Source organism: Urocampus carinirostris, chromosome 6 (assembly GCF_059441175.1).
Source record: "Urocampus carinirostris isolate Australia breed hairy pipefish chromosome 6, RoL_Ucar_1.0, whole genome shotgun sequence".
In the NCBI taxonomy this organism is placed as follows: domain Eukaryota; kingdom Metazoa; phylum Chordata; class Actinopteri; order Syngnathiformes; family Syngnathidae; genus Urocampus; species Urocampus carinirostris.
Genome location: NC_142354.1, coordinates 734,721 through 755,362, shown reverse-complemented (window position 1 = coordinate 755,362; position 20,642 = coordinate 734,721). Strand labels below are relative to the sequence as shown.

At 38.6% G+C, this 20,642-nt stretch overlaps 2 protein-coding genes across 2 annotated transcripts in view; one reads left to right on the top strand and one right to left on the bottom strand.

Annotated features, from left to right (window-relative positions):
- Window positions 1-20,642, top strand: part of LOC148363489 (uncharacterized) — a 72,702-nt gene that overhangs the window by 10,454 nt on the left and 41,606 nt on the right. The gene's annotated exons all lie outside the window — the stretch shown is intronic.
- Window positions 4,448-20,642, bottom strand: part of nucks1a (nuclear casein kinase and cyclin-dependent kinase substrate 1a) — a 40,023-nt gene continuing 23,828 nt past the window's right edge. The window contains exons 6-8 of the mRNA XM_088337384.1: window positions 13,566-13,715; window positions 12,037-12,186; window positions 4,448-7,092 (exon numbers count right to left, since the gene is read on the bottom strand). Of these exons, the coding sequence (XP_088193510.1) occupies window positions 6,848-7,092; window positions 12,037-12,186; window positions 13,566-13,715 (545 nt within the window). The 3' untranslated portion in view covers window positions 4,448-6,847. The remainder of the gene's footprint in view (window positions 7,093-12,036; window positions 12,187-13,565; window positions 13,716-20,642) is intronic.

The following is a 20,642-nucleotide window of genomic DNA, read 5'->3' as shown; positions in this document are numbered from 1 at the left end:
TTCCTCCTAATAAATGACGACAACGGCGCCGTAAAGACAGAAAACAGAAGCGTGGTTGCCGTGCGGGTAGATGTGTGAAGCGTGCGAAGTCTAAGGAGCCAGAAGGACGCGAGGATGTGACTAATTCCACCATTCATTCCTCGCCGGACAACCGACGCTTTACACTCAACGCTCACAAACGGCCCCAACGGCGACATCTTTTGACGATCTCTACAAAGACTTCAGCTAAGTCAAATGATTCAGCAAAGCTAAAATTTGGTCTTTTAAATATTAGATCGCTTGCTCCTAAAGCTTTACTTGTTGATAACATTATTCATGATTATAAACTTAACTGTATCGGTCTTTGTGAAACTTGGTTACGCCCGGATGAGTATTTAGCGCTAAATTATGCTTCACCCCCTGACTACACGAGTAGCCATGTAGCACGCACGTTGAAAAAGGGTGGCGGTGTCGCGCTCATTTCTGAAAATCGCTCAAATTTAATCCTCGTACCTCTATTAATTACAAGGCGTTTGAGGCTCTTGTGATGCGGTCCTCTCTATTGTCAATTTATGTAATAACTATCTATCACGCACCTGGGCCATACACAACTTTCTTAGATGAATTTGCTGAACTTTTGTCTGAACTAGTAACCTATGCAGACAAAATTATAATTATGGGGGACTTTAACATTCATATGAACTCCCCACTCAGTTCACTTACTATTGCGTTTAGGTCTCTAATTGATGCATTTGGTTTTAATCAACTGGTTGATTTGCCAACCCATAAAGATGGAAACACGCTAGACTTGGTTCTGACTCGAGAAGTTTTAACCTCAAACATTATGGTGTTACCGTGTACTACCGTTATCTTGGATCATTATTTAGTTACATTTGAGGTGCTAGCTAAATGTAGTGTTAAAAAAGCTGAAGGATTTAGCGGACGCAATATAAGCACTGGCACAGTTTCTGAGCTCTTTGAACTCCTTCCTGGAGCAGTTGCGTCCTTTCCTTCATACAATAGCTCGATTGACTCACTCATGAATGAGTTCAATACTACCCTGACTAATGTCCTGGATTCGATAGCGCCCATAAAGCTAAAATCACGTCCTAAAAGACGCACGCCTTGGTTTACTGATGAAACTAGAACTCTTAAACAAGAATGCAGGAAATTGGAAAGAAAATGGCGCGCTACCAAGCTTGAGGTTTTTCATCAAACCTGGTGTGACGGCTTGTTAAAGTATAAAGCGGCCCTTGTCTGTGCAAAATCGGCCTACCTTTCGAAGGTGATTGCGTCTCAAAAGAACAATCCCAAAGTCCTTTTTGACACTGTAGCATCGCTTACAAGGCAACAGACTATCGCAGATAGTTCGACGCACTCTGCTCATGACTTAATGGTCTTCTTTACTAAGAAGATTCAATGCATACAGGAAGAAATTGCTAAATACATTATTAATACCACACATATTAAAGGGCTGAAATCTTAAGATACACGACAGGGTGGCTGTCCAGGGAAATTGTCCAGTTTTAGTTAACTGTCACTTGATGAACTCAAACAGGTGGTGAATGCGGCCAAACCGACAACTTGCCAGTTCGACCCGCTCCCAGGTTCACTTATTAAAAGTCTTTTTGGCGTCCTTGGACCTTCAGTTCTAAATATTATAAACATATCACTCTCCTCAGGTGTAGTTCCAACAGCTTTTAAGTCCGCCGTTATTAAACCCACACTGAAACGACCCAACCTTGATCCAGAAATCTTAAGTAATTATAGACCTGTGTCAAACCTACCTTTCCTTTCTAAAGTACTTGAAAAAGTAGTGGCACAGCAGCTGAATGATTTCATATCCGAGAATAACCTTTTTGAATCCATGCAATCAGGATTCAGGGCTAACCACTCTACTGAGACAGCTCTGATCAAGGTAACAAATGATCTCCTACTGGCAATGGATTCTGGCGCTTCATCACTTTTGCTGCTGCTGCATCATAGTGCTGCTTTTGACACAGTGCACCACAATTTCCTACTAGAACGGTTGGAAAAATTGATTGGTCTCTCAGGAACCGTCCTCTCGTGGTTCAGATCCTACCTTTCAGATAGGACGCACTGTGTTAAATATTGTGAAATGACATCTGAGCCCTTTAATGTTACCTGTGGTGTTCCGCAGGGTTCAGTGCTTGGCCCCCTTCTTTTCAGCATTTACATGCTTCCATTAGGTGATATTATTCGCAAGTACAATATCAGCTTCCACTGCTACGCAGACGACACTCAACTATATCTTCCGTTGGAGGAATCTCCCACACTAAACTGTGTAAATTTGGAGGTCTGCCTCATTGAGATAAAAGAGTGGATGTCACTCAATTTCTTGCGTCTTAACTCTGAAAAGACCGAAATGTTAGTCATTGTTCCATCTAAATGCCGTGACTTATTCTCAAAAACTGCTGTAAACATTGACAAATGTCACATCACACAGAGTGACTCAGTTAAAAATTTAGGTGTCATATTTGACCCTGATCTATCCTTTGAAATGCATGTAAAGAAAATTACTAGAACTGCTTTCTTCCATCTTTGTAACATTGCTAAAATCCGTTCAATACTGTCTCAGTCGGATGCGGAAATTATAATTCATGCGTTTGTTACCTCCCGTCTCGATTACTGTAATGCACTACTCTCTGGTCTCCCGAAGTCTAGAATCAAGTCTCTTCAGCTGGTACAAAATGCCGCAGCGAGGCTTTTAACTAGGACAAAAAAGTACGATAACGTAACACCGATTTTGGCTAACCTGCATTAGCTCCCAGTTAGCCTAAGATGTAATTTCAAGGTTCTCTTAGTATTATACAAAATCATACATGGACTTGCTCCCTCTTATCTTTCAGATCTGATTTGTCCCTATGTCTCGGTCCGAAGCCTACGATCTGAGAGTGCCGGTCTTCTGGTGATCCCAAGAGCAAAGAAGTGTTCTGCTGGTTCGAGAGCGTTCTCCATCCGGGCACCGGTGCTGTGGAATGCTCTTCCCCCTGAGATCCGATCTGCAACCTCAGTGGAAATGTTTAAATCTAAGCTTAAAACTCACTTCTACTCCATAGCATATGAATAACCTACTCTTCTCGTCGGCTGAAAAATAGTCAGTGTAATATAGTGTAATAATCTGTGAAGCCCTGTGAGACTCTTCGTGATTTAGGGCTATACAAATAAAAATGACTTGACTTGACACAGCATCGAGGCCCGGATGGAGGACGCTCTCTAACCAGCGGATCTCTTCTTGGCTCTTAGGATCCTAGTAGACCAGCGTTTTCAGTGCGAAGGCTTTGGACCGGAGCATAGGGGTAAATTAAATCTGAAAGATATGAGGGAGCAAGTCCATGCATAATTTTGTATACCAACAGAACCTTCAAATCACATCTTAAGCTAACAGGGAGCCAATGCAGGTTAGCTAAAATCAGGGTAATGTGATCAAACTTTTTCGTCTTAGTTAAAAGCCTCGCTGCAGCATTTTGTACCGGCTGGAGGCTCTTGCTTTTGGACTTTGGGAACAACCATTAAACTTAAGAGACCAAGAAGCACAGGGAAATATATTACTGTGTTGTTTTAATAGCGAAAGGTCGGACACCTCTGAAACGAGCAGGCATTTCACAGGTAGGAAAGGGTTTATTTGCCACTATCAGCCTAGACGTTAGATCTTAAGCCAGGTTAAATCGTCAAACATTTCGTTTGGGTCGGGCCGAGCTTATCTCTCACAGATTTTTTTTATTATCCACCAGTCATTGTTTTATTTGTCACTGATTATACAATCTTGTCTAACTCAGATTCCGTTTCAAAAGACGTCTGCGCAGCACGGGCTCTTTGGCACGATTGTTTAGTGGTTAAATTTTAGTAAAGTGTCCTCTTCTGGGAAGCTTAGTTGGGGTTGCTGTCCATAAATCCTTGAAAAAACTGCAGTGTCTTGTGATTACAAGAAGGCATTACGTCACATTGTAAAATGGATTAGATTTCTGTTCGTGTAGCTCCGATAAGCGTAGGGCAAAATTGCATAAGGGCTATTTGAAAAGTTGATCATTGTTTACACATAGTAAAGAGAAAATGTTGAACTTTTTGAGGACACCTCAAACGACACACCCCAACTTTTAATCACATACAAAAACCAGCTCGGTAGCCTAGATGGTAGGGCGCCTGCCCGAGACTGGGAGTTCGCTGGTTCAAGCCTCGGCCGAGTCATACCTAAGACTTACAACATTGGTACTCATTGCCTCCCTGCTTGGTGCTCAGCATTAAGGGTTGGAATTGGGGGGTTTGGTCACTGAATGACTCCCAACACAGCAGTTGGGTCTAAACAGACAACGCGTCACGTCGAGAGGTTCGCGTGTCAAATGATTTCCTGTATATATCATGTTAATGGGTTTATACTGGCTGAATAAATAAATACAATAAATACAATTTCAGGGGAAGTAAATTGAGTAAAATTGGACTACAACAGTTATCTTTAAAATCACGGTATCATTTTATTTTGTTTCTTAAAAAACAAACATTACAAAAAACAATATAGAACGAATACGGAGACCAAGAATATAAACCACAAATTTGGTGGAAGAAATGCTTTGCACGCACACACACACGTGTTGAGTGGTGTTCGCCTGGAATGAATGATTAAATTGTAACATGACGGAGCAGGGTATGAGCATGGGTAGGAATGATACAGCAAATAAATCCCAGCAAGTCTGGGTTGTGGAACTTCTTCCTACCCCTTGAGACTTCCTGCGGTAAGTATTTTTTGTTTTTATTGGTTATATTTTACTCACTGCTTCAAAATACAGTTCCTAACGTAGCTTTTAAACTTGCCGTGTTTTCTGTGGTAGCTTTTGTAGCACGGTGTTTGAATACGTAGTCACGCAGTGAATGTATGCATGCCAACCCTTGTTTATAAAATCAGCAAAAGGTCACTTCGCAATCCTTTTGAGTTTCAGTGTTGCTGCTTTTGATCATAGAGAAAACCAAATTGCTGCCGTCACATTCAGCCCAAGGTAGGACGCCTCGAGAGGGTAGGACGTTTCAGCAAAACAGTGAATTATAGTCGGATTGTTTCTGTAGTATGCATTTTAGAAATTGTTCATAAAAATGAGCTGGATTAATTGTAATCATCCTATTTTCTGCACTATAAGCCAGTTTTATTTCATAGTTTTGCCAGGGGTGTGAGTTATACTACGGTGAGACTTGTGTGTGAAATTATTCAAACAGTATTGCATCATTGAGTTTAACTTTAGGTCAGAGTTCAGATTTTAACCTTGCCGTGTTGTTGTGGACATTTTTCAAAGCAGAAAGAGGAAGCAGAGCTGCCTTTTGTCTTGGAGTTGTTCACCGGTGACACAGAGCAAGAATATTTCGTCGATTTAGTGATTTGGAGTGAAGCTGATAGTTTGGTAAACATGTTCTTTATACCTGTTATCCGAATAACTTAATATGTTATGTCCTTACAATACGCATGTATTTAAGCGTGCATGTATGTGTAAAATCAGTATACTGTGTTCTTTATTTCATTTTTCCATTTTAAATTGCCTTTCAAATCGACATTTCTGGTTTTTGTGTTGGATTTCCCCCCAAAATGTGATTTGTACTCCGAGTGCGACATATACATGTTTGTACCCTTTTAACTATGCATTTGTTTGGGTGGTCTGGGAAATACGGTCATGTTTATTGCAACTGACGAGGCAGACTGATCACATTAAGTACATTCAAAAAAAGGAATCATTTCTAAAATTACAAGCTTCCTTTTGATTTCCAGGTTTAGACTCATTTTATGTGACCTTGACGCAGCGCCGCAGCTAAACCACTTCATGGTTGCAGCAAGCAAACAATGCCGTCCTTATGCATATCAGACCATATAACCCCTGGGGGAAAAACAGCAAAGGTTTTGGGTACAGGCCATACGATGGATTCAAGAGAAGGGGGGGAAAAAAAAGGCAGATATTTTGCATGCACATTTCATATGTGCTAAAGAATCCACCTTATTCAATAAAACCAGCCTTATGCTCAATTAATGAAACAGTTTTGTGAAAAATAAAAATATTGCATGTGTGAAGCAATTAATTTTACAGTTAAATGTATTTATGTTAACCATTTGCAAGCTATCTACATGCCCCTGCGCATCTAAAACAATCGCAGACAAAAATTTAAGCTCATTGAAACTGCATGGGCGCCAAAACGTCTGCCTTAAGGCTCTTTTAGAACAGGTTGGACTTTATTATCTGAGGTTTGGGATTGTTCCCCAGTTCAAAATCCATTTAGGTTCTCATTTTGAGTGTTGACTAAACTTTAAACTGATCAGTGCGTCTCAACTTTTTGAAATAAACTTGATCAAGTTTTACAACATTTTCGAAATAGAATCATACTGCAACGGTATCTGAGCAGTCACTGTTAAAGATGCATCGACAGTCCAGTTAAAAATGTGTGGTTTAGGAATAGGCAATAGTTTAAGAAAACAGATTTTAGCTTCAATTCCAAATGTGATATCCTTTAACTGCATATGATGATTTAGTGTTACAGAGACAAACAGGGGAAACATAAAAATGACAATGGCGTTTTAGGTAAAAAAAATAAAAGTTTGCACCAGACGGATCCTCTCACTAAAAGCATACGCAAATGCGACATTTCAGAAGCATAATCCAACATCTGTCCTCTTTGCTGAAGATGTAATTGGTTGAAAGAATACGCGAAAATCGGGTGTAATATCAGATGAGAGTTTGAAACTGATCAATGTTTAAAGTGAAGTGGGGAGAAAAATCAATCACATCTGGTTGAAACCAATTAGGTTGACCACCGAAAGGACAAAAAATAATAAAATAAAGAAGAAAAAAACATGTTGACTTTATTTGGGAAGAATCTAGTCTTCCCCAGAGGGAGCTTCCTCCTCTGAGCCTGCTGCCTCCTCTTCATCCTCTTCCTCCTGCTCTACTGCAGACTTTTTCTTCATCTTTGGAGCAGGAGAGGAATCTTTCTTTTCAGGTTCTCCCTCTTCCTCCTCAAGTGGGCTTTCAGGATCCTCTTCCTCTACTTTAGGTGAGGACTTTTCTGCAGCCTTGGTGCTGCTTTGGCCTTTGCCCTTGCCTTTCATTGGGCTGGGGTTTACTACAAAGGCAAAGAGGAAGCGAAAACGAATCATTGTTTGACCTTTATGTATTTAAAATAAACATATGTGAAAAATAACTCATTTAGTGCCATAACAAATATATACGTTTAAAGAAGCATTGTCCTGGGGTGACAAAACATAATACATTTTTTTTGTTTTATTTCAAACTATTAAGACTTTCAAGTCTCTGTGAATGATGTAAGCATAATAAATCACCACTAAATGACAGGAGTGGCTTTGATCAGATCTTTGTCAACACTTAAGACCTAGTTTCGTTCCTGTATCCACCTTTTGGTAGTGTGTAGGCATATGCAAAGTGAGTGCAGTGTGGTAATAAAAGCAAAGATATGAGTACAGACTGATCACGCTTTGTTCTCTCTGAATAAGGTGACGAATTGCCTTAGTAAACGTCAGGACAGAGAGTGATAATGTATAGTGCACATCTGCGTTAGTCAACACAATCCGAATCATGTGATCACTTCACAGGAAACATCAGGGGCTGAAAAGTTTTTTGCAAAGTTCATGCACTGTTTCAGGGTTCCTACAGCTTCAGGCAAGTTAAATTCAAGACTTTAATGCCTTTTGAAATAAAATTCAAGACCAAATAGATAAACACACACAATTGAAACAAATAAAAACACCACATGAATTAGAAGCAATTTTAAACTATTGTTTGTTTTATTTTTTATCATATTTTGCTCCATGTAGATATCAAAAATATGTATTAAAATGCACCAAAGTAAAAGCTCTGCTTGAAATGCATCCTCTCATAAAACGCCGTTTTTCTCAGAATTTCTCTTGGAAACGAGTATGTTCAAGAAACTTTGTATGTTTAACTGTTGTTTACTACACAATGGTAAAAGCTAGTAGCGCACTTGTTTTCTAATGAAAGGTGAGGGTTTAGGATTTTTGATGTGCACTATGCCTATATGGCTACATTTTCAGTAGGCATTCAAAAATGAGTCAAAATGGAAAAAATACAGATGGAGAGAAACGTCTGAAACTGAAAAAAAATTATATTCGAATTATCTTTGTTGTCATTGATAACAACGTAGTGAACATCGTTAAAAACGAGATTAGTAAGCAGTAAAGACTTGGAGATCCTCTCCGGATTTAGTAACCGTGATTAGTTTCCACCATCTTTGGCTTAAAGTCATGATCACTGTATGATACAGCTCACTCATGAGTTTGTGTATTTCTTAGACGCGCTCGGATAAACTCTCTTTTTCTTTGCACTGGCGTTTAGCTAGTATTTCAAAGAGGCCTTTTATTACATCTACCATTTTTGTGCTACACTAACAAAAAATGTAATGACGTGCAAGTCACTCTCTAACCCCAGCCCCCACCTCCTTCTACCTAGTGTGCTGCGCGTCCTGGAACAGAGTTGCTAAAAGTAAGATAAAAGGCACATAGGTGCAGTAAAAAAAAAGCATGGTACACCCTTTTAAATGGCCAAATTCAAGGACTTTTTAAGTAGTTTCAAAGCAAATTTCTCCAGTAAGAAATCCGATGTGAACTATGTATTTTGCAGAGTCACATACATATCAACCATTTACATATGGGATTTTTAATCCTGCGTGTCTATTTGTCAATACAATAATTTTAGATCTGGGGTAAATTGTGAATATATTTGTGGATCTGAACAATATGTGTGTATTTTTGAGCCAAATCTCTCACAATATAGGCGGTCGGGTAAAAGTGGCAGTAATATGTAGGTTACATTTTCAATTGCAGGAAATTCTTCTTATAACCACTTACCACTAGGAAACAATATCTTCACTTGTTGAGAAATATGGCAACAATTCCAATCATTTTCAAGAACCCAAAATTCAAGCAATTTACAATCCTTGAAAACACAACATTAAAATTCAAGCTTTTTCAAAAATTTCAAACAACAGTACGAACTCTGACAGTAAGAAAAACCAAAGCATTCCAGATTAAAAATGCAAAGGAGCGGTGCGGGAGATTGGGAATAGTGCGTCTAGTTAACTTTGTCTTATTGTTGCTATTCTTATATCATAACTGTTATTATTAATATCATTCCAATTGTTTTCATATAATTTGTGTAGAAGATGGGCGGGTAGGTAATATAAGCATTTGCTTCTTACTGCCCCTATTCGAACATATTATGGTAAGGCGCCCGCTTTGAGACTGGGAGGTTCGGGTTCGCGCCCCGGCCGAGTCATTCCTAAGACTTAAAAAGTGGTCGGCGGCGCCCTCTCTTGGCTGCGGCTGCATCGGGTCAGATGCAATCGACATTTCGTTCTGTGTACATTGTTACACAGAATGACAATACAAGGAAATTATTATTATTATTATTATTATTATTATATTATGTAACGTTATTTTGTTGATGAGTCATTGTTTTTGTTCGGTTTTTATTTTGATGTTCGAATAAAGTTTTTATTCATTCATTCAAAGTAATACATTTTCGCCAAATGATATCATTCTGCAGACTTACTATGGGTGACTAACATTGTGGTAATCTGAGTGGTTGCCTTTGATTGCAATAATGCACGCAGACTTTTGTACAGCTTTGCTTCTTCAATTTTTTTCAGCAACATCCATTCATCCATTTGCAGGTGGTAACTTCTTACATCTAAACATAACAGGTACGTCAATCTTAACAGGCGGGATACAAAAGCCCTCGTTCTAAGATCCTAGGCGCAAACCATTATGGCGTAGGTGAACCACATTCACTCTACAACAAACACTTTATTTTCACTCATATTCTCTAAGACCTGTGATTGTCTGCTTACTTGGTTATCTTCTACTTTCTCCGACAAGAATATTAGTACAGAGCTGAGAGGTGGTGCCTTTTAATGCCCTTTGAACCGGTCTAGAAGTATTATAGTCAATTTTGAATTTGCCAGTGATTAAGGAGTAGTATTTTGGTGTGAAGTGCCTAACAGAGGATCTAAATCAGGGGTTCCAAACTCATTTGCAGAGGGCCAAACTCAAACTACACCTTTGGTCGCGGGCTGAACAGAATAAGTATTTATTGAATAAACTAAAACTTGACGGTTTTCTAAAATAAATTCTAATTTAAAAAAGACAGGGATACTATTCCAGAGTAAACAAGCTTAAACCCTAAATAACTTAGCTCTCCATAACAATATCTCCTATCAAAACTTACGAATTTAAAATATGAGAAACATGGAAAAATAAATTTGTTCTTTTCGATTTGGTATTTAGTTTGGTGAAAAACATCTGCTGGATCTTCATATTCTTCTTTAACTCTTCAACCTTCTGTATATTCGGCTCTGCGTTCAGGTTTTTCTTTTATCCTGATGTTTTTTTCTCATAGTGCCGTTTCACATTAAATTCCTTAATTACAGCCAGATTAGCACATAGGTTTACCAGAAATGTCAGTAAACTTATATTTAACTTCCCATCTGATTTGAAAGGCTATGTTTTCCGAATCAAATTTTCTCTTGGACAATGTGAGGGTTAACCATCCGCTCAATCCTAACCAACAAAAACGTCAACCTGCTTTTCTGCGTTTAGCCTTCCATTACATCGTGATAGATAAAAGGGTGTCGCCAGACCTCATGTCTCTGGTTCCTGACACTAAAAACTCACTGATAATTCACCTCTCTGTCTTATTTTTCAAATAGTTGGCGTGATGTTTGTCAGCAGATAGCTTTAAAGGTGGCTGTGCTCGTGAGGCTACAGCTAACATGATTGATTCAGAAATTCAGATTCATATATACTTTATTGTCATTCTTGTACACATGTATACAGAACGAAATGTCGATACAGCTGACCCGCAATTTCCTTAAATATACAGATATAAATATGTACTATTGAGTTAGAGTATTGAAAAGGGATGATGCAGGAATGTTCCAAGAAGTCCTGCTGTGGCAAGGCAGCTGAAGCGCTGGATTATGGGACGTGTAGTTTTGAGAGTTATCTACGTGGCCATCATAGTAGAAGTATAGAAAATGGTTTTACGGGCCGTATGTTATTACACAGTTTGCGGGCCGTATGTGATTACACAGTTCGCGGGCCGTATGTGATTACACAGTTCGCGGGCCGTGAGTTTGATACCTATGATCTAAATTATTGTATTTTCTGGACTATAAATCAGTTTTTTTCATGGTTTGGCCAGGGGTGCGACTTGTACTCCGGTGACACTTGTACGTGACATCATTAAAACATTCTTACATCATTGAGTTTTACATTTTTATTATCGGTACTGTATATCACTTCACTTGTTATTTTCAAACTAAACCGCAAGAGGGAGCTCTGTGTCTGTGTTAATCATTTCAACCTTGACCATGACATAAAAGTGGAAATAGGAAGCAGCTTTACCTTGCTTACCGGGAAAAGTATCACCAATGCTGAGCATTTCAGGTAAATAAGTAAGTTCAGGTATGAGAATAGCACAATAGCATAGCACAGTAGCATATGTCTACTTGGCCAGTTGTCTGACTTGAGACTGATTTATGCTCACTTAAACTCATTTCATAAGTTCAGTTGCCAATATCTACTTGACCAGTTGTCTCAGGTAGTGAGAGTTGCATTTAATTTATTAAACTCTTTTAATATTGTTTCATGCTGATTGTTATTTTATGATATTGTTCATTTTTGTTGCACTTCTAAGTGTGTGATAAATCTGTTGCTGGTGAGGTAAAATTAATAGTACACATTTCTAAACACAACTACCTGTCTGTTCTTGTCTAATGTCTTACTTGCATACTGCTCAGAAAATTTTGTATTCTTTTACATACAACTTTTTCAAAGTAAAAGAAATAGTTCAGTTACTAACTCACTCAATTCTTGAAAAAAGTAATGGGTAACAAAAACCAATTACTTTTTTAAAGTAACATGCCCAACACTGGTTATGAGGGGTTTAATATACCTTTCAGGACACCCAGGGTCAATTCTCTATACAGTTTTTGCATGGACAAGTAAAACCATTAAAAACACAGCTTTATTACCTGTTGCCTTTAATCTGGGTTTGGGAGATTTCTTCTCTCTGTCCATGCGGCCTCGTCGAATAATCTTTTTGCTTTTCTTTTTGGAGTGACCATAGTCACTGTCATCATCGTCTTCTACCATGAAGTCCTCATCACTGCCAGATTCATCAGCTGCACAGGAAAATAGCCACTCATCAAACATTAACGAAACATAAGCCACTACTATTTTGTATATTTAAAATTGTATTAAATCATATAGACATATAACACATATTAGTAGTAATATTTACTAATTCTTAAATTGTAATGCTTTTATCAAAAGTGATAAGGGTTTGGAATGCTTGAGCTATGTTCCCTAGGTCTCTAGCCCCCGCTACACAGCAAATTCCCTTTGCGATCCCCACCTCTGGATGGATTCATGTTGTAACCCCGGAATCCGCTGTACTAAAAAGTGTAAATAATCACTGAGAGGAAGAATAAGTTCTGAAAGTATGCAAAAGTATAAAAAGTACAGCATTGTTTATATGTTGGGGGTTCACTGTTGCAAAAAAAGCACCTAAGTAAAAGTTCTGCTTAAAATGCATTATTTCACAAAAACGTTTTTCTCAGTTTTCAAGACACTTATCAATGTTTTATTGTTGTTTACTGAATAATGGTAAAAGCTAGAAACATACTTGTTTCCCCCACAAAGATGAGGGTTCGAACTTATTTTTGAATATTTTCTGTGCCTATATACAGCGATCCCTCGGTTACCGCGGTTAGCGGGGACCAGAACCACGGTTGAAAAGAGAAAATTTGTAGTAGTGTCACTTTTTTGGGCGACCATCATTAGAGCCCACAGAGGAGAAAGAAAGAGAATCAGAGAAAAAGATAAACAGAGAGATCTATAACGAGAGAGAAAGACAGAGAATGAGAAAGAGCGAAAGAAAGACAGAGAAAGTTGAAAAGAGAGAAAAAAGACAGAAAGAGACCATAAGAGAAAGAACATGAGAAAAAGTGCAAGAGAGAGAGAGAACACATTGAAACTCAGTTCGTAAATTTAAATGAGGTGGCACAGACAACTCACTCGCACATTCACACCTAGGGACAAGTGGGCTGAAACCGGAGTGCCCAGAGGAAACCAAGCACAGGGAGAAAATGCAAACTCCGCGCAGGAAGGCTGGTTTTGAACCCATGACCTCAGAACTGTGACGATAACCACAGAATTACCGTGCCGCCCCTGCAGCTGAGATGAGGAAGAGAGCGAGTGACACAATTTTTAATTAAATGTCCTATTAGCTTGAATATCTGCGGCCTGAAACGTTCCACAATAGTGCGGGAAGCATCCGTTGTTTTGGTTTTTTTACTTAATCTTTTTATTTAATTTGAAAAAAAAAATTCCCCTGAGGTAGTTAACCAGCGATTATTAAAGCGTGAAGTGGCGAGAGGTCTCTGTAGCTAAAAAACTGCCATTTTAAGAAAAACGTCTGGCATTGAATGAGTTAATTGGATTATTGTTTTTCAGGGGAATTTAAATGTATCGCACAAGCCCAAACAATACAAGTACGTACGGTCAAGGTAGGCTTCCTCTTGATCCTCGTGCTCTTCATCCTCACTCCCTCCATCACCGAGAAGGATTTCCCTTTGTTTTGACACTGCCTTAGAGGCTGCCTGACGTACTGTTCGCTTTCGGCTGACATCCTTCTCGTCGTCACTGTCATCTTTAAAAACACAATAAATGGTTGCAACTTAAGAACCTAGAACTAATGTAGCATATGCTCTAATCGTTGGGTAATATATCCATCTATTGCAGGGGTCGGGAACCTTTTTGACTCAAAGAGCCATAAAAGCAAAAAATATTAATTTTATTTTGGGAAAGAGCCACACCATATATTATGAGACAAATTTACTAAATTGCTAAACCGGCGCCCCAGACAAAAGCTTAGACTTCAGCACATTTATTTTTGATGATTTGATAAAAATTATGAAAAGAGAATAATGCCAGAGCCCCTGTCCCAAATTCAACAAACAGACCACGTTAAACTTGTCTCTTTCTTGCAATTACTCAAGATCGGTTCAACTCCTTTTGACCTTTTTTTTCATACATATTGGTTTCAAAACCAGATGCAAGCATTTATTTTGTAAAAACGTCACAACATTCTGAGAATAGGGAGCCTTATGTGCTTACCTTTGGCGAGAGATGGGAGGGAATGCTTGTACTTTTTGCATAGCTCCACCCATCCCTCCCACTCACCCAATCAAATGACTAAGTTCTCTTCCGGTGTTTTGGCGTATTTACAGTTCTGTGGATTCATCATAAAGTATCTGAACACTGAACACAGATTATATAGTGAACTTTTAAATAAAGGATTCTTTAGCGTTGTACAGCCAAAACGAGTTTTTTTCCCCCCTTTTTTTGTGTGACACTTTGACTGTAAATTGTAGTGGAAAAACGTGCCCTATATATACTGCGAAGTGTTACCTTCGGATTTAGTTTTGATTTGGTCTACGTGTACCTGAATAGGATAGACAACTCCGGTTTTGAACAAGATGGAGAAATTTTGCATGCAATCAAATTGGTCTCTGAGCCACAGATACTCATAGAAAGAGCCATATATGGCTCGCGAGCCATAGGTTCCCGACCCCTGATCTATTGTAATGGGACTATCACAGGGTTGGTACACCTTTTTCATGGGCAGATTCAAGCACCTTTTAAGGACTTTCAAAGCCAATTTTCTGATTTCTCCACTACCATAACAGGATTACATCCAGTGTAGATCACGTATTTTGCAGGTCTGAATTAAGTCACTTTATTTATATAGCCCTTTATCACAAAATGTCTCAAAGAAATACGCAGGTCACAATTACAAAATTGCCTGATCTGAAACTGGCATGCAGCAAAGGAAAAACAAAATTAAAACCCTAAGATGCACAAATATATCTTCAATTTGCATATTCGATTTGTATTCTTGCGTGTGTATTTATCAAAACATTATTTTCAGATCCTGATCAAACCACTGTTTGAATATGTTCGTGTATCTGAACAATGTGTGTTTAAATACATTTTGGACAAATCTCTCCCCATTTAGGTATAATTGACAGTAGAAGGTACCGTATTTTCCGCAATATAGGGCGCACGTGGTTATATGGCGCACCTCCCAAAAATAGTTTTTGGTCCTATATCTTCCATAGATAAGGCGCACCGGATTATAAGGCGCTACAATGGGAACGTCGACAAAACAGTCAGATGATTCAGTCAAACTGATTACCCCCTTAACATTCCCAAAGCTTGCAAAGAAGCAAATGCGTGTCGTAGACATGTGCGGATGCGGTGTCCGTACAATGTCACTCAAATGCATCTTTTCAAATATCGTTCGGAAGGTTAAAGTCTTGGGATTCAAGAAATGCCAACCATTCCTTAGTTTCTATTTTCTTTTTCGCTCGCAACCTTACTGTGCATATGACAATAAACACTTGGAATTGAGTTTAATTCACTCAACTCATCACAGCAACATCAAGATTGTTCTAAAACAAGATACCGGGAAAATATAAAGCCGCATAGCTCACCTAAGTTCTCACGTTCAATAATGATACGCAATCATGGTCTTCTTACAATTGCTGGGTTTGTTTTGGCCATCTAGCCAATCCAAGGCTCCGAATAACTTCAGCCAATAGCGATCGATTTAACGGATGATTGACACATCTTTTTCGGCAAATTGCAGGGTTTGTTTTGGCCCTCTAGCCAATCCGAGGCTCCGAATAACTTCAGCCAATAGCGATTGATTTAACGGATGATTGACACATCTTTTTCGGCCAATTGCAGGGTTTAGTTTGGCGCTCTAGCCAATCTTAGGCTCCGAATAACTTCAGCCAATAGCGATCGATTTAACGGGTGATTGACACATCTTTTTCGGCCAATTGCAGGGTTTGTTTTGGCCCTCTAGCCAATCCGAGGCTCCGAATAACTTTAGCCAATAGTGATCGATTCAAATGATGATTGACTCTCTACCAGAAAAGACAGACGAGCTGGCTGTGCTGGTGCTGGCGAAAAACATCAAAGCGCACAGAGAGTGCATTTGCTGTGTTTTACGGAAACGTGGCTCACGTCTAGCATCCCGGACGCTAACGTGGAGCCACCCGGAGCGGAGAGATCCGGAGATAACCGGCTTCAGCGCTGTTAAGACAGAGACACGAAAACCTGCGGAAGCGGAGAGGAGATGGACTCGCTAACACAAGGTGGTGTATCCCTGGGCGCAAAGATTTCTGCCGCAGGGACGTCATCCACTCCGCTAAACTACAACAAGCACCCCGAGGGCATCATGTTAGTACTCAACAAGGAAGGATGCTGGAAGTGTGAATTTCCCTACGGGGATGAATAAAGTATCTATCTATCTATCGGAGGTGAGGTCCTGAGGAGGTTTAGCAGGGAAGCCAGAAACCTCCATGGCCTTCGCTAAATATTTGTTTAAACCGGCCCCCAAGCAGGTTCGATCAGGCCGCAGGATAATTTAAAAGTGGAAAAAAAAATCACAAAACGACATGGAAGTCAAATTTTTAATAAGATGCAATTCATGGATTGTCCACGGGGAGCAGAGTGGTGCTGTTTTGATCAGCGTCCAAGAAAACATCTGTGTTTTTTTTAACAATGGTCTCTGGTCTCTACCATCACCCGCATTGGCCAAAATGTCATTATCCAAACGGAGAGAAGTAGATAAGGAGTGTAGAATTTTCAATGAAAAATGGACCACGTCAAATTTTTTAACAGATAGGTGCGAAGCTTTTGTGCTTGGTGTGTTTTCAACAAGTTTCAGTATTGAAGGAATATAAGATTCGACGCCACTACGAGACCCATCACAGCGAAAAATATGACAGCCTGCAATGACAACTGAGAAGAGACAAGGTCGATGAATTGCTGGCGGGTCTGAGGAAATAGTCAACTTTCACCCAGAGCCGGGAATTTACTGAAGCAGCATAAAAGCCAGCTATCTAATTGCTAGCGAAATAGCATAAGCATCAAAGCCGTATTCCGGCGGTGACTTTGCTAAACGATGTTGAAGGCAGCTGAACTTGTTTTGTCGCAAGAAGTGACACGCTTTTGTCAATATTAGCCTGACGAGGAATACGATAGCAGAGAGGATTTCTGACCTTTCAGCAGATTTAGACAGCCACTTATCTTCTCAGTAATGAATATCAATAAAAGAAAATTGCGTTCAAAACTCACAAACAAGCACTTAAATAACATTCTGAAAGTGCTAGTTAGGACATGACACCTGGTATTTATGCACTTGTACAGGCCAAACGGTGCCAAATATCAGGAACAAATACAAGTCCAGACTAGACTAATGCCTTTAAAATGCTTCCTTAGAATAAAGAATACAGCTCTGTGAATATTAATCCTTACTGTGGTGATTTAAAAAAGGGGCAATTCAATGTTAATCAGCAGCTTCACTACATAAAATATGGTGGAATTCTACTGTTAATAGAACTTCATACAGTATATTTTCAGTATGTATTGTATGATGTATTGTTTGTGTATGTACGTTTCGTGTATTCTTTACACGTTTAACATCACTCTCCTTAGTTTGTAAGGTGTAGGCAGGGATTAAATATAAATTTTACAGGCACATGTGTAAATGGTTTAAAAATGTATTTCTTTATAGATCTCATTTAATTTTAAAGTGCATTACTATATTTTCCGATAACAATTTATTGTTAAAGTTTTGTGCCTTTGTAGAATCATTGGGATTTGTTGCAATGCATATATGTGAATTATAAAAGTAAATTGCCCATTTGTCCATTTAATGCTTTGTAAAAGTTAATGTTCATTAAATTGAATCATTTTCCCAATGTTCTTGCTCTTCTTAACACCAAAACAAATAAAAGGCATGATATTTTGGTTATTTATAGCATGTATGGTATAATTTTAATAGTTCGGCCCATTGACATCTACCGAGGTCATATGTGGCCCACAATCTGAAATGAGTTTGACAGCCGTGGTTTAAACACTTTATTGACTAAGTATCATAATGTTTTTGTTATTTTAGGCGATTAAATAGTCAGAAATCATGTTATGAGTGATTACTTTTGGTCCTTTTTCTTTTTTTTTAAAACAATCCAAACTTTCAATATCTACCATAAATATGTATCGAAACAATGTGATAACAGTTTAAAATGAAAACTGAAGATACAGACTTGGAGTTTTCAGGATTATAATGAACATGAACACATTGTAAGACGACATAAATTACAAATATGAATGGTAAAAAATATACACCCAAAAAAAATTGCATGTCTCGCTCTCTCAGTTGTCCGTATATTGTCAACTATTTTTCGCCATAACCAGGCGTTTTATGGGCTTGTGTAGTAGACAGTGAAGCAGTTCCTGGAGACGGAGACCAACACATCGTACATGACCCATCAGTACCCCAATTCATTGCCCCTTTGACAATCGAAACTAATAATGTAATGTTCAAATGATCCATCCTGGAGACCTACAACATTCTTCTCATTTATGAATAAATATACACGCAGAAATCTACATGTCATATTTATCTACATTAGTTTTGAAGTAGGTTAGTTTCATCAGATTGGGTTAGAAAAACTCACAATTAAAACAAAAATATCTAGGTCCCAGTTTTAAGCACTGAATTTAATTTTGAAGTATATCTGTAGTATTACGTAGCTTTATTTTAGTGGTATTTCCATTGTAGTATTTCTGTAGTATTTGTGTCGTATTTCCAAAGTAAATTTTGTTGTTGCATATCTCTCGTATTTTTGTAGTATTACTGAAGTAGTATGTTTGTATTATAGTATTACTGTAGTGGTATTTTTGGAGTATTTCTATAGTAGTATTGTTTAGTGTTCCTGTAGCATTTCCATCGTAGCATTCTTGAAATATTTCTTTGTTTTTGTGATATCACTGTTGTAACATTTGATAGTAGTATTTTTGTATTATAACCAGTGTCTGAAACTCATGACAAAAAGTTACCGGACACCAGGGCAGACAACTCTGAAAAGTTGCCTCCCCCATTTTACACAACTTGAAACACAATAAGACAACTAATCGCAAATTAACCATTGTTGCAAAGTATTAAGGATTGATAATCAGAATATATAACAGAACAACACTTTCAAATAAACTTTATTATAAATCTACTTATAACATTCATTGCATGTATATGACATCGCTGTTTTCCATCTGCCATCACTATGTACCTGTATTTACTCATCTTCAATTATGCAATGTTTGCGTTGCGTCGGCTGCTACAAGCCACGTGAACTCCTCTTTCCACCATGCTTTTAATGTACGTTTATATTTTGTAACGTCATAAATGTTGTTAGCTTCTTTTGAATATTTCTACTGGGGCTGAGGTTTTGGCTTGATTGCCCAACACTTATCCATTTCTCTTGTGTTCTCCGTGCGTGTACTTTGGAAAATGATATGCAAATGCACGACCTTATAATACTCGGGGGAGTCCAGAAGCACTAAGTTATTTGATGCAGGTTTCTGATTGGCTGCCAAGTATGCAAATTGCCAAACAAACCGAAATTCCGAAATTCCCAAACCAAACGAAGATTTCAAAATCGAAATCAAGCAAATGTTTGATTTGATATGAAAAAAAAAAAAAAAAGATTTTTTTAAATCTAAAAGTTGTCAGCCACCCAGGTGGAGACATTTTGTAAGTTGTACGCCCAACATAAAAGATCCAGACGTTATATCAGACACTGTCATTAGTTATTTTTTTGAAGAAGTAGTAGTAAAATTAGTTGTAGTAGTTTTGTATTATAATATCACTGTAGTGGTATATTTTTAGAAATATGTTTGTAGTATTAACATAGTAGTATTTTGTAGTAATATTTCTGTAACAGTATTTTGTACTAGAGTATTATTATAGAAGTATTTTTGTATAATCATATTTTGACCATTTTTGTTTGGTGGGCAAAATGAAAAAGCCTTGTGGGCTGCATGTGGCTCACGGGCCGTAGTTTGCCCACACCTGTGACAGAGCCATTTCAGCTAAAAGGAGGAGCGGCGACTCAACTCCAACCTTTCCCGGATGACCGTGACTCTCGACCCATCTCAAAGTGAGAACCCGGCAAAGTGGCCAACCAGCACAGAAAACTAATTTTGGCAATCCTTACCATCGGGGGGAGAGAACGTTTACGTACCTTATGTTTAATTACGACTCTGATTGTGAAACGACTATTGAACAATTGCTTTGAATTTCCTCTCACCAATATCTAAAACAGGGATCTCAAACTCAAGTGAGTCGGGGGCCACTAAGGCAAGGGTCCGGATGTTGGGCCAAAAACAGCAATGATACAAACATTTTGCTGTTCTTAAAGGGACAGCGTTTTATACTTAACTATGTATGTTCACTGTTGAGATCCTTTATGATGAAAACCCACAGAACAAACTGCGAACACCCCAAAACGCCAGCAGACCACACAGAGCCATTCGTTTGAGTGGATGGTAAAGGTTGGCAGATCTCTGCACTCAGCATTCCCTTAGCACTCTCTCTCAGTGCGGTCGGTACCGAAAGTAATTTTGAGGATGTCCTTATGGTTTGCAGTATTTCGTGTTAAGTAACTGCGGGAGAGAGAGAAATTTTAAGTGGTAAAGTGTGCTGGAGGATAAACTTTTGTCC